The 15,502-nt window shown below is 40.2% G+C and overlaps 1 protein-coding gene across 1 annotated transcript; it reads right to left on the bottom strand.

Moving 5' to 3' along the window:
- Positions 1-974: 974 nt before the first annotated feature.
- On the bottom strand, positions 975-3,934 carry cfl2 (cofilin 2 (muscle)). Its single transcript, XM_080202849.1, has 4 exons — positions 3,818-3,934; positions 2,205-2,512; positions 1,994-2,070; positions 975-1,902 (listed from the first exon to the last, which is right to left on the bottom strand). The coding sequence occupies exons 1-4, from the start codon at positions 3,818-3,820 to the stop codon at positions 1,778-1,780; spliced, it is 513 nt and encodes a 170-aa protein (XP_080058975.1). The 5' UTR covers positions 3,821-3,934; the 3' UTR covers positions 975-1,777.
- Between the last annotated feature and the right edge of the window lie 11,568 nt (positions 3,935-15,502).

Raw genomic sequence — 15,502 nt, 5'->3', positions numbered from 1 at the left:
ACATGAAGAATATGGTGTGATTGAATATTAGACAATATTCTCAATTTAATGTTTTGTTCTTCTAGAAAAGCATTCCATGTACATGCAATATTTGACAGCTATGTTTGGATGCCTGGCAGGGCTTCCCTTTTATCCAGCTCTGGAACTATGTCCATTTTTGCCATTTGTGGACAAGGATGACAAGACACAAAAGCATGCGTTTCCCATAAATAGCTCTGACTAGCAGAGGATTACTCTCAGCATGCAGATCAAATTCTCTAGTAGGAGAGCAACTGTTGGCCTTGAGCCAAATGCAGTAACTAATAGCTGACATCCAAGTGTAACCAGGACAGTATCCAACATTAACATGTAAAAGGGTTTTTGTATATTCCAGATTTATATACACACACACACTCCCCAAAAGTGAAGTGCTTGTTTTCACAATTCCTTTTAGAATTCCCTGAGTGTTTGTAGATCTCCATTATACATATTAAAAAATGTTCAGTATTAGCGTTCAAACATCTAAACATTTCATTAATATTTAAAAATTGTAAATCTGAAGCTTTGTATGACACCAGAACAGAATATATAATCTTGGATATATTCAGTCCCAGTGTGTTAATATGTAAAACAAATCAATGTAAATTTAACTAGATATATTTTACTAAAATATGCCCAACTTTACTAATACACTTCAATGTAGCAGGACAAGTTCTTCCAAATAGTTGACTGAACATTTAAAATGTCATAGCTCAGTCATAAACATAATGTCTAATCGAATTTTAATCTGCTACATTTTTTGTACTTTGAAAATGTTAATTTAAAACACTTAATATGGTTCCACTGGATTGAAAATTATAAAAATCAGTAAAACGCCATTGCAACAAACATTACAGTTTGGCTATTTACAAATGAGAACCAGAGAGTGAGTGCAGGTTACAATTTCCAGTTAGTATGTTCCATCAGTGAAAAATAAAAACAAAGCAGCAATCGGCCATAAGCCACAATTTTTATTGTAAGCGTGGCCAATTTTCTGATCTCAAAAACAATGTTCCATTTAAGGCTCTAGTATACAGTAACTTGCCATCATGACTGATTTTGCATGTCTGTTTCGATGTTTGAAAAAAAACTTACATGGTAAACATTGACTCCCATTCTTTTTCAGTAGTGTACATTCCACTGGAAACAAAAGGCAACATAAACAACTCCTTCCTTAAGGTCTGCACAACAGGAATGAAAACGCAAGAGCTACAATTCACTGATGATGCAATTACAACTACAGAAACTTGGTTGGCATTCCTTAGATTTTTTAAAAACAAAAAAAGTTACAAAAAGTGCTTCAATGCATAGTGTAGAACATATGCTGCCATGACACAAAACTAGGCTATCAAGGCAGGAGTGGATTATGAATGCACAAGAGCCTTATGGAACTATGATCAAGTGCAACTTCAATTACAATACTGAATTAATGGCTACCACCTGACCAGTGGACAATACTCTCAAGGTTTTCAAAAGCTTATACTTAGTGTTTCTAAACTACTCACAAACGTTCACATTCATTGTACAAGAAACAAGGAATGCATGCAACGACAAATTGTTTTGGCTAGAATGAATGACGTGAAAGCATTCCTTGAGATTCTACATAAAAACTACTGGGATCAAACAGTCTAAGGGCAACCGCAGGTTGGCTGCTTAAGTTAATGAGATCTCCTTTACGTGGAAAAAAAACTAAACTATTCCAACTTTTGATCAAATGATAGAGCTGCAGAAATGGAAGCTCCATGGGTCAAGATGGCACTCAATTGTCATTATGCAAGGCTATTCCTTCAAGTGAAACAACCACGTTGCCTCCCAGTTTCTCTGCAAGTGCTATACGGTCCTGAATTTCGTCTAATCCATTAACTTGCCACTCATGCTTAATACCTGTAAAACAAAAAATATATAGTCACATTGCCGTTACACTTGCACCACACCAACTGAATTTAGAACTTAAAACATTTGTAAAATTTTTAACCTGTAAATTTCCTTTTAATAGCATCCTTTGAGCTAGCATATATCATCTTGCTTTTAAGGGATGCCCCTTCTGGAGCCCTACGAGAAACAAATAATGATGAAAGATAACAGCCATTGTTAGGACGGTGTTTCAACAATTATGAAATCAGTGAATGCACATCTGCAATAACACGCAAGCCTCAGAAAGCCAAAGTTTTTCTTTTACCACATACCAGAATATAAATACCAAATCTTCTTTCTTGGATTCTTTTGTCTCATATGTAGCATCATACAAAGCATAACGACAGTCGCTCTGAGGTAGCAACTGAACGAAGGATGTGTAGGGATCCTGCACAGTTTCTCCGATTTCACCCACCAAAATCTCTTTGGTTTCCTCCACAATTATTTGTTTTTTATCATCACTAAGACAGAACAATATTGCTTTCTTTCTTTTTTTGACTTCTTCTGGTGATGATGATTTTCTTACTTTCATGTCATTGAAGACTTTAATAACTTCATCATGTACTGTTACTCCAGAGGCCTATTATTTGAAAAAAATAAGAATGAGCACTTCAAATATCTTACCGAAGCCTAACGTGACAAATTAGCAATCCAATCTTTGAATGATTAAAGATTTTTTCCCAAAATTTGCAATTAAAATTTTCTGCCTCTCTAAACTAAATGCTTATGTGAAAACGGACAACAGCATTTTTCAGCTGTGTAAGTTAAGGCTCCAGTGCCAGAAAGCAGCATCACTTGCAATGATGCAGTGAATTCTGACAAATTACAGCAAATTGTGGTATGCGACAGACGGGGGGAGCCTCTGAGCTCAATGTTGTAACAAAAGAATCCTAACTACAGGCTCATCTGTTCTTTCAACATCCAAGACATGTATTGAAATTGTTCGAGACACAACCCTCCTTCAGTTGGAGAAAAACATGACTCATCTTAAAACTGACAGACAAGTGTAAAACTTAAATATTTAACTGAAAAATATTTTCTCTTTTTAAAAAAAAATGACCAAGTACATTCTCTTCGATGCTGGCTTTTGTGCATTATTCCACCCCTCACGCCCAAGTTTTGCTGAATCAAATGTTGACGCATTTACAGAAAAAGGAGACAAATAAATGGGTGAAGATTTGAAAATTGAGCAGAGCCGTTTGCTGCAGGCTTTATGGGGGGGGGGAGATTGGCAGGTTAATCTCTATGCCAGGCACCGCTGCCCACCCCTGTCGGGAAGGTGCTTAAACAGAAAGCGAATTATATGTCCAGGGCCACGGGGAGGAATCAGCTTCTAGAGATTTCGACACCATCTCCCCCGTTAAAACGTGCCGAGGTCTGTGCTCCGTCATGGCTGCCGTCTCTTCAGCACCGACCACCCTCCTTCTCCCCCCCCCCCCCTCAAAAAAAAAATCCAATTAATCAAACGGAATAAATTTCCTTTCTGTCTTAAATGAGGGAGGGTAATGAAAAGGCGCATGGAGGAGGCGCGGACTGGGTACCAAAACTGGCCTGACTAACCTGCGGCTAAGCCATCAGCGGCGGCGGCGGCGGCGGGCGCTGGCCATCATGCGGGACGGAGGGAGGCGAGGCCGGTGCTCGGTGTGTCCAGCCGGCCGCCACTCACTGCAGCAGCTAAAATTAGGTTAAAATGGCCGCTGTGAGCTGGGTGCCGGCACAACCCCCCTCCTGCCAAGACCTCCACTCCAAACAAGCCGGGGCGCGGGCAAGAGAGTTAATCCCACCGTTAGTGATGGAGAGGAAATTACAGATTCAACCCCCCCCACCAGGGTGGGGAGGAGGAAGAAAGAGGGTTTTTTAAATGGAGCTGCTGAATGTCCCTTACCATGGCGGGCGAGCGGCTGCACTGATGGTGATGAGAATCTCGCACAGCAGCTCCGGCGGTGAATCCTCGTCCGTTACTTCAGCTGCAGGGCGAGTGGGGGAGGGGGAGGGGGTGAGGAGGAGGCTGGGCTCGACCATTCGCAAGGCTCCGGGAGGGGATGGAGGGGATTCTATCTAACAGGACGGAACCGCGGCAACCGCACCACCTCCACCAGCCAGCCCACATGGTGTGCTCCACCCCTGAACCACAGAAACCCAACAGGCCACCTGCCCATCAGAGGCTGTGTGTGTCAATCCACCCCCCTCCCCAATCTCCAGACAACACAACATATCCACAGCACACACTTAAACTGCTGAGAATATAGCAAACACCTCTCTCATAAAACTACACACACATACAGGTCAGACAATTCCTGTAAAATACATTTATCATAAATTACAATGCATTCAGGTCGTGCACATGCAATCCCCAATAAACATTTACAAATTATCTTGCTCCTGAACATATATGACAGCATTCTAATGATTAACCTGCACGCATTTTGTAAATAATCACACAACTTGTTCTGAATATGCGTATTCAGTCCACAGTTAAAGTGCAGACTAACCTTGCAACCGCAGGGACGTATTACCCCATTCACAAACCAGCCGCTTTAAACTATGCATGCAAACATTTTAAAATAGCCATACATATCAGCCTGCGGATATGTACAACCTCAAAATATGATGCATTTAAGAGATACGCAAACCTCAAATTGAATATAATAAGCCTGTTAATGATGCACAAAATATACACCTCATTAAGTAATTAGTGCTTTACCCAAGCGCACACCAACCTGCCTATTTTTGCTGTAACATACGTACCTCATTATAGTTACATACACAGTATATAATATTGCAGCTTTGACATATTAATGCATTATAGATTAGATTTATATATACTGCATTGATTAAAACCTTCTCAAGTGATCAAAACCAGTTTCAAACGACTGCAGACAATTGTATAATATTTGTTGAAACATTAAAAACTTGCAGCAATTATAAACGCAATGGTTGTTCTTCAAATTGCATTTTTGCGATTTATACAATATCCTGATGCAGTGCAAGTTACAATGATGAAAGGTTTAGTCAATGCAAATATTTCACAATGCCAAAAATGTATTTAGAGGTCTTCTGGAACATCACGGCATAATGTATTTTATATATCACCACACACTATTACAAAGATGGAGATTCAGTGAATAATTTTGCTTGAGTTAAAATTGCTTAATTTAAACTAAAATATTTGTTTTCAAATCAACATAATATCCTGTGCATATGAGGAATTATCAGTTATTTAAAATACATAGGGGACCTATTTATTTGTGGTAAGGAATGCAGATTCCAAAATTGTTGCAAGTAAATATTTATCCAACAATATTCTCTTGATACAAACAAAAAATTGATCCTTTATTTAATGTTTATTCACTAATTTTATAAATAATATTGAATAAGTTTTCCTCTTTTTCAACAATACACAATATTCTTCCTTATATCTTGCTAAGTTGTTCAATCAGCTAGCCCACAAGTATCGGTACCAATTCTCTATACAATATAGCAAATGGCTCTTTTACTTTCACCTCCTCAACAACAAGTTCATGGAACATGTGTATTTATTTGCCATTAAAATGGCGATCATCCAGTCAGTTGCTGTTTCCTGCCACATCTGTCCACAAGTCAAATTTTCCACTCCGCCTGCTACCCTCCTACTTATCCCCACCTCCAAACCTGCAACCCCACTTCCATCATCTCTACAACGTGGCCCACACCTGTTCTTTCAACCCCATTCCCAATAATCTGCTGATCTTCACACCAAACAACAATGTGAATGGTTCATTTGCTCAGGCACCATTCACCGCACTTCCAGAATTGCAATCATCACCTTCTTCCGAAGAAAATGTCCCTCAACCCCAATGTTTTGCAAACTACTTCAAACTCACTTTCCTCTTCATATTCCATGAACTTCTCAGTTTCCACATTTGTGCTCAACGTTCTTGCCATTCCCCATTTAAATCCCTCCAGTCAGTTTTCCCTGTTTTCCACAATATAGAAAATAGCTGTAACCAAAATCCTGAATAACGTTGTGTGACTATGACTATTATACATTTCCTTGCTTAACTTCACTACAGTTTTTGACACAGATGACGACAACATTCTCTTCCAATGCCATTTTGCCTTTGTCCAGCTCAATGGAACAGTCTTTGTTCGGTTGGTGTCAGCTGGAGCTCAGTGTTACCACACTGCTCAGTGGCACAGTGGTTAACACTGCTGTTGCACAGCTTTAGGGACCTGGGTTCAATTCCTGGCTTGTGTCACTGTCTGTGTGGAGTCTGCATGTGTTTCCTCTGAGTGCTCTGGTTTCCTCCCACAGTCCAAAGTTGTTCAGGTTAGGTTGATTGGCCCTGGAAAATTGCCCCTTAGTGTCAGGGGGATTATCAGAGTAAATATGTGGGGTTAAGAGGGTAGGGCCTGGGTGGGATTGTTATCGGTACACTGTTAATGGAAGCGCAGAAGGTTCTGGATTCAAGACTAACTCCAGAAATCTGAGCATGTAATCTGGACTGGCACTTTAATATAGAACTAGGGAAATGTTGCACTATTGGAAGAGCCATTTTTTGTATGACATTAAATCAAGGTCCTATTTTCCCTTTCTGGTAGATCTGAGAGAATAACTGTACTATTCAAGGAATAGCTCCGCTTTGGCCAACATTTATCCCACAGCCAACATCTGGAATGTTCACATGGATCAATTCCAATTCTTCTATTCTCTTCCTTGAACATCAGAACACAAGCCCACAAGATATGGGAGAAAGATTAGACCATATGGCTGCTCCAGTCTTCTCTGCCATTCTATATAAGCACAGCTAATCTTGGACTTAACTCCATTTTCCTACCTGCTTCCCATGTCCCTTGATTCCCCAAGAGACCAAAAATCTGTCTATTTTTGCTTAAAGTTCCCGGCTTTGGTCACCATCTGTGCAGAGTTTGTACACTCTCCCTGTGTCTGTGTGGGTTTCCTCATGTGCTCTGGTTTCCTCCCACAGTCCAAAGATGTGCAGGTTAGGTGGATTGGTCATGCTAACTTGCTCTTTAGTGTTGGGGGACTAGCTAGGGTAAATGCATGGGTTTATAGGGATAGGGGTCCCACCCAGGGGTGGGATTGTGGTCAGTGCAGACTTGATGGGCCAAATGGCTTCCTTCTGCACTGTAGACTTCTATGATTCTATGAAAATGTATTCAGTGATGGAGCCTCCACAACCCTGTTGGAGAAAGAATTCCAAAGATTCACAACCTTTTGAATGAAGGAATTTCTCCTCACCTCAGTCAAAAATGCCCCTTACTCTGAGGCTCTGCCCCATATTTTAGATTCCCCGGCCAGTAGACACAATCTCTGTGTCTACACAATTAATCCTATTCAAAAATCCTAGAGGTTCAATGAGGTCCTCTCTCATTTTAAATTCCAGAGAATTTTGGCCCAATTTACTCAACTCCTTGTCACAGGATAAAAACGTCATGCCAGGGATCGATTTTGCCTCCAATGCAAGTACATCATTCCTTGTATATGGAAACCAAAACTGCATGCAGTATATCAGCTGGGACCCCACCAAATCTCTGTATAATTGGAGCGAGACTGCTTGATTTCTGTGCTCCAATCACTATGCAATAAAGGCCAACACGCCATTTGCCTACCACATTGCTTGTTGCTTAGCCTGCATGCTAATTTTCTGCCGTCTCAGTTTCTGGGGAAAGGCAATCTTTCAGTATTCACTACAAACCCATTGATTTCTGCAGCTATCTGGACAACACTTCCTTCCAGTCCGCTTCATATATGGGCTTTATTTCATTCTCCCAGATTTTATTTTGTTCTCTCAGGGGGCGGCATAGTAGCACAGTGGTTAGCACTGTTGCTTCACAGCTCCAAGGACCTGGGTTTGATTCCCGGCTTGGGTCACTGTCTGTGTGAAATTTGCACATTCTGCTCATGTCTGCGTAAGTTTCCTCCAGGTGTTCTGGTTTCCTCCCACAGTCCAAAGATGTACGAGTTAGGTTGATTGGCCATGTTAAAATTGTCCCTTAGTGTCCTGAGATGCATAGGTCAGAGGGCTTAGTGGGTAAATATGAAGGGATATGGAGGTAGACCCTGGGTGGTATTGTGGTCAGTGCAGACTCAATGGGCCAAATGGCCTCTTTCTGCACTGTATGGTTTCTATAATTCTGTGAGGAAGACCAAAGACTGTTTGTGTGTCATCTTTGTTCAGTTGCAAGCATAACCCTCAGCTTCCAGTCCCTTGTCATTTTAATTCTCTATTACATTCCTACTCTGACCTCTCTGTTCTTGGACCCCTACATTGATCCAATGAAACTTAGTGTGAGCTAAAGGAACAGCGCTTCATCTTTCATTGGGGTACTTTACATCCTTCTGGACCCAACCTCGTGTTCTGTGATTTTGCCCATCCCAGTGTTTTGGATGGTAGCTTTCCCCATCTCCCAAAGAATCATAGAATCCCTACAATGCAGAAGGAGGCCATTTGGCTCATTAAATCTGCCCCAACCCTCTGAAAGAGCATCTTACCCAGGCTCTCAATCCCACATATTTATTCCATTAATCCACCTAACCTACGCATCATGGAACATCAATGGGCAACTTACTATGACTAATCCACCTAGCCTGCACATCTTTGGAGTATGGGAAGTAACTGGAGCACCTGGAGGAAACCCATACAGACATGAGGAGCACATGCAAATTTCACATAGACTGCAACCCGAGGCCAGAATCGAACCTGAGTCCCCAGTGCAACGCCGGCATCTCCACATCAACTCTGTGAGGCAGCAGTGCTAACCACTGTGTCACTGTGCCACCAATCAAATCTCTTTCAACCTATCTTTAGTTTCTGCACTTGTCCCTGTGCTGTTTCATTTTGCTTTGCACCATGATTTAATCTGTCACTTTATTACAGGCCTTCCCTTTTATTTTTTTCCCACCCTCTCCTTTCCCTGCTTAAAACCTGTTACATCTCAGTTCTGATGAAAGACCATTGACGTGGAATGTTAACTCTGTTTCTCTCCAGTTGAGCATTTTCAGCATTTTCTGTTTTTGAAACAGATGATTTGTCAATTTAGTTTGTTGCTATCTGCTGAACACAAACTGCCTGCTACATTTCCCACATTACAGCTGCGACTGAATTTCAAAGGTATCCCACAGCAGTTTGGAAGAATCTTAGGCTATCCGGAGGTTGTGAAAGGTGTCTTATAAATCCAAGTCTTTTTTTTTCCTTTCTTTCTATTTTCAACAATCTGAGCAACGCGAGTATCTCCAGTTTCTCTTCCCACACCTGGATCATTAGCTCCATCCGTAGCATACTCCATTCTTTGGCTGCATCATAGCAGAAATGGGATCAGTTTCTGTATGTGTTTGGATGACACCCAGTCTGTTCCCCCCCCGTCACCTCCCTACACCAAATATTTGTAGTCAAATTACCTGACATCCCATCTCAGATGTGTTTCCTCCAGCTAAATGCTGTTCTTTGATTCCTACCACCAGCCTCAAAAGATTATTGTTAAGATGCAGACCAGAAACTCCAAGATGTTTTGTGAAGTTAGCCTAGATCTTAAGTTTTACATTTGAATTCAGCACAGGGGAGCACAAGGTTTTCACTTCAGATATGATTCAAGTGATCCACTGGGAAGCTTTTATCAAACAAAGTTTATTTAAGAACACAGCTGAATTAACATAACTTTTACCAATTACAAGACTTAAACATGACACAGTATAATTCTTAACAGCTCTGTTGTTCCAATTTAAAAGCAAGCCCATAGGCACACACCCTTCTTCTGAATTAGTTGACATTAAAACAAGTATGCTCATGTCATGCTAAATTTCCAGCTTTTAACATCTATGGATAGAAATCCAAACAGCAATCATCAGAGAAGGATATACCCTTAAGACAGCAAAGCAGAGAAGTAAATCTGGTCTCTAGTAGCTTCCAATCTTAAGACTTCAGACGCAAGAAAGAATAAGTCTCTCTCTGCAGCTTCCAAAACAGCACCACTCAGACAAACAAATCTCCAACACCAGACTGGCAAAAACAAGAGATGTTGTCTCTGTCTCAAGTTCAAACAGCATCTGAAAAACCAAGCTGGAATTCTCTGTGAAAACATTGCTGCTCCCAGTTGTATGACCTGACCTGTCAATTATCCCAATCAAGCCTTACTCTGCCATCCTAGGGGATCACTAAAACTACAGAACACTGCATTCATTCAGGTTAAAACAAACATGATGTCAATTATACTGCTTCAGTAACAATAGAGGAAACCAGCTAAAGACAACACAGCTCTGATAAACTGCTAGGGACTGCTTGAAACATCCTGCAGAGAAACATAATTAAAATACATTTATTAAAGACAGAGTATGATCATATTGTTACCAACTCCATTGCCCCCACCCCACCCCAGCCACAGTCTCAGGCTGAAAAAGACTGTTCACAACCTTAAAGTCCTATCCAACCCAGCACTGATCTTAAGCCCCATAATTGCTTCATCATTAGGCTGTTTAAATTCACCACTGCAAAATTGTCTACTTCATTCTCTGCAAATCCTCTGCTGGAACACTCATCCATTTCTTTTATCTTTCCAAATTCAACTATTCAAACATTCTCCTGGCCAGGCTTACATCAGACACTGTAAGATTTGGCTCACTCAGAACTTGGTTGATCATATCCTATTGTGATTAAATAGTTTGCAACCTGTTGGCTGCATTGACTGTGGTTTCAAAGCCTATCCTTTTTGAGAGGGTACCTAACTGAAACAGAAATCCAAATCTCCATGTTTCTGAGAGAGGGAGTTGTTAATTGGAATTCCTGGTGATAACATCAAAAATCTCAGAAATCAGACTGTGGCTTAGGTAACAAGGGACATGGAAGCTGATTGGGGAAAGAAAAGAAACACCAGGCTCATGGGTCAAATTTTGGTGGTCAGTGGAGACAAGGTTCTTGAGGGGTTTTCCCGCAAGAGAATAGTTCAGTGGTGGTGGGGAAGCTGTAAGTATCAGACGGCTGAGGTAAAAAGTCATGGCAGACATCGAGAAAGAAAGCAAAAAGGCTAATTCAAGGAAAGGTGTGCTTTTGGTGAACATTGTACCAAAGAAACTCAGGAGTGGTAAAGCTGCTGTTGGATGGGGTTTCATCAAGCTTTGGCACCTATTCGGGTACACAGAGGGAGAATTTAGCATGGCCAGTGCACCTAACAAGCACATCTTCCAGACTGGGGGAGGAAACAGGAGCAACCAGAGAAAACCCACACAGGCACAAGGAGAACATGCAGACTCTGCACAGACAATGACCCAAGCCAGAAATCAAACCTGGGTCCCTGGTGCTGCAGGGCTGCAGTGCTGTTGCAAACTATTTAATCACAATAGGATATGGACTTTAGGTGTGAATAATGGAATTAGATCTCTGCCTGGGAAGAATAGTTTTGTGGGGTCTCGTGGTTAAGGTTAATGCCGTGTATGGTGAAGGGCCTACATGAGAAATCTGTGAGATCTAGTTTTGTAGTTACAATCATTTAGAGTGTAATGCATAGTTTGTATTGAATACAAATTTCTTGTTAATTGGTGTTTATGTTGATTTTGATTTGATTGTAACAGTAAAAGTTTTAAAAAGTAAAAACTTATCTATCAGTATCTTCTATTCGGATCATTTGGAAAGTTTGATTCTTTTATGTTATTGATCTCCACGGGGATTGTAACACTATCCAGCACAAAGTCATGCTCGCCCTTCAATTGTCCTCAATGACTTGTATTGCCTCCCAGTCCCTCAACACTTCAGATTGTGTATCATAATTTTTCTATTTAAATCTCTCGTTGGCATGACCCTTCCTTAGCTCGTTAACTTCCTCCAGTGCTACAGCCTCCCTCCCCACAAGCATTCTTGTGTAATTATTGCACTCACAATTGGTAACTGTAGCCACAGCCACTTCAGCCTCATGCCTTGGAGTTCCCTCCACCACCTCTTCTCACTTAGGATCCCCCACCTCTTTAACCAAACATTCTTCATCTCCTAATATCACTTTGTTTCAACATACCCACCCCCAAGAAGCATTCGAAGATGTCTTTATGTTGAAGGGGCTACAATAAATGTAAGTTGTTTTACTGGTGGATACAGCAGAATGTTTTAGATATGTGCATATGGAGTTTCTGGAGTGTCCCAGAAACTTCATCGTATTTTTGCAGTTTGGAGGTTGTTGGTATTATGCAAAACACACCAAATATGGTCCAGCTTAACCAAAGAGAAAACATACTTGCAGAAAAATGAACAGGATCCAGCATGGTTACACTCTGCACAACCCACTCTGAAATGCAGCAGCTTGACAAACAGAATGACTCACAATGTTATTCCATATGCACATCAGCATGACTTCCTCATTTCTGCTCTTTCCAATTTTGAAGTTGACAATCCCAAGATTGGCATGTCTAAATGACACATCATTCTAGTAAAGGCTGACAAAAACCCCAAAAAGCTTGTAACGTAGGCATGCCTCCAATTATAATATGTCTCAAATTCACAACTGTTACGCACAATTTGTAATTTAAGGTGTAGGCACCAACATTCCCTTATTTACAGCGGGAAGGGGAAGAAAGATGAAAGTCTGAAGAGGAAAATATGAATGATGAAGATACAAGTTGGTGGTGCATTTCTCAGATATTCCAGGAGGGTAAGCCCAGGAAAATTTGAATTTCTATATTAAAAAAATCTAAACAGTGAAATATATTATTGATATATTTCTAATGCAAAAATGAAAGAAAATCAATGTGACCTTTAAATTGTCAATGGAAGGACCGTAACTAATATCCCTCTCCTAAAGGATACCTCAACTAAAACTCTCCACATCCAACATTCTAAGTCAATTTCAGAGATCAAGCCAAATCCTAAACATTGATTCTTTTCCTCCCCAGTTTCATGATTGTATTTTTCTTCTCCTAGCTCAATTCAGCCCAATACTCCTTCTCTCCACAATCTAGTTCAATCTGGTGTGGTTCTCTGCCCATTCCCTCAAACCAGTTAAGTTTGGAACCATCACAGCCCATCACAGTTAACAATGACACTCTCCTTTTCCCCCCCATCCCAAAGCATGATTAGTAATTTCTGTCCCCTTCCCTGTATTATTGAACCATTTCCAACCTCCTCTTCCATTGCTACTCTTACCAGATTTATAAGTGGATGACGTATTTCCCCCAACCCTTCATTTTGGAGCTATGAAGCAGAGGTGGATCCTCTAAGCATAAACACCTAACCAAAGAGATATACCTTGACTCATCTGTAAAATCTGTGCTACGGCAACTTTTAGTGGTTAAATCAAAATAACTACCTGACACTCTGTGTAAAGTTAACAAATAACAAATTATTTATCTAACTAGAAGTGAACAAGTTAACTAAGCCATTAACAAAACAAAAAGAATGATTCTAATGGAATGCTGTTCAGATGAATACAAGTCCCACTTATTAACACAAAAAAAGGCATTTTAGTCACTCTCTAAATTGTAACCGTGTTTGGCATCTTCTGGAATATTTGGACCTTCTTTGTTGATTCTTATGTCTTCACTATCAAGGTGGAGCTTTCTCTAAGACATGGATGAGACAGTTATGCTGGCAGATGAAATTGCTCTCTGTGCTTATTGTCCAGCTGTCTTCTTCTTTTATATCTGTGATGACGTATCAACATCTCCTACAACACGATTGGTCCCAGGTTGCCAAAGCCATCAAATTTAAATCTAATAGGTTGCTGGTATCCAAGCGCCTGATTTAAATTGATTGGCTGAATTCAAAAAATTCAAAAGCCTGTTTGTTGTCTTGGCAACACTGCTGTCTGGCCCTCCGATACAAATGTTTCACTTTGGGTATTCTATCTGTACTTGCATTTTTTATACTTTCTAAGCACAGAAAGACACCACCTTTATAGGGACCAAGCAATAGTTTGACCTCTTAGCATTTTTACAGTTTTTTATAATTTTACAAACACCAAATTCTAGCATTTTATTCAACTTTGTTACACCTTGCCCCTTAAGAAAAAAATGAACCATCATCTTGAAAAGATGGCTTCATTTTTTTCTCTTTTAAACTCACAATAAAGCATCCACAAAAACATTTTCATGACACGTAACATGTACAATCTGTAAATTAAATGCTTGTAACATGAAACTCCAAGTAAACAATCTGGTATTCTTGTCCTTAAATCTTTCCAGAAATGGCAAAGGATTATGATTGGTATACACAATCGTCTCTGACGCTTTTTTTGTCACGTAAACATGAAAATGTTGTAAGGCCGTTACCAAACTCAATAACTCTTTTTCAATTGTTGAATTTTTTTCTGGTGGATATTGAGTTTTTTTGAAAAATAACTGATTGGCCTTTCAATTCTACAAGCATCCTCCTGTAACAACACAGCTCCAACACTTATATCACTGGCGTCAATGGCATCTTTGAAGGGTTTCAAAACATTTGACATGGCTAAAACGGGTGCAATGGTGAACACTGCTTTTAAGTCCTCAAATGCCTCCTGGCATTGCTCTGTGCACCAAAACTTCAAGTTCTTTTTTAACATATCTGTCAACGGTGCTGCTGTTCTACTAAAATTTGATGCAAATTTCCTGAAATATCCACTCAATCCTAAAAATCACAGCACTTCCTTCTTCGAGGATGGTCTTGGAAATTCCTCGATAACCTTCGTCATCGTGTCATCCATCCATATCCAATGTTGTGTCCTAAAAATATCACTTCCGCCTTTGCAAATTCTGTTTTTACCAAGTTAGGACCAACTTTGCCTTCCATAGTCTTTCAAAGAGCTCTGCTAAATGCTCCAACTGATCTTTCCATGAATGACTAAAGATTACTAGGTCATCTATGTAGACAGCACAATTAGTCAATCCTGCAACAACTCTGTTCATAAGCCTTTGAAAAGTAACTGGTACATTTTCCATCCCAAAAGGCATTATGTTAAATTGATATAGCCCATTTGGGGTTACAAAAGCAGAAACTTCTTTTGCTTTCTCTGACAAAGGTACTTACCAGTAACCGCAAACTAAGTTCAACTTTGTGATGTAAGTAGCTTGTCCTACTTTTTCCACACAATCTTCCAGCCTTGGAATTGGGTATGAGTCAGATTTAGTCACAGCGTTGGCCTTCCAATAATCTACGCGGAATCGTTGAGAACCATCAGGGTTGGGAACCAACACAATTGACGAACTCTACTCACTGTGACTCAGTTCTATGATGTCTTTTTGTAACATAGCTTCCACTTCTGTCCAAACCTGTGCTACTTTGAGAGGATTAAGCTGATAGGGGTGTTGTTTTATCAGAATAGCACTCTTTATATCAACCTCATGTACTATATCATTAGTCCTCCTCGTTCTATTGCTACATAGGTTCTCATAGCACTGTAACGCGTCTTTTAATTCATTTCTCTGTTCCTGGGACAGATAGCTCACTACCCTATTCTATTCCTTAAGGACTTCTTCATTATTCAATTTATTCTGAGGCACATTAAAATCCAAATCATCTGGATTTGATTCCTGACTCTGAGTGGCAGTAACTAATATCTGTTTCTCTTGTTTCCTTTCCCTGACATAGTACTGTTTTAGCATGTTCACATGACA

The sequence above is a fragment of the Carcharhinus amblyrhynchos genome, chromosome 14 (assembly GCF_965287045.1).
Source record: "Carcharhinus amblyrhynchos chromosome 14, sCarAmb.v2.hapA, whole genome shotgun sequence".
In the NCBI taxonomy this organism is placed as follows: domain Eukaryota; kingdom Metazoa; phylum Chordata; class Chondrichthyes; order Carcharhiniformes; family Carcharhinidae; genus Carcharhinus; species Carcharhinus amblyrhynchos.
The sequence above is the reverse complement of the archived record's forward strand: the minus strand, read 5'-3'. Positions and strand labels throughout refer to the sequence as shown.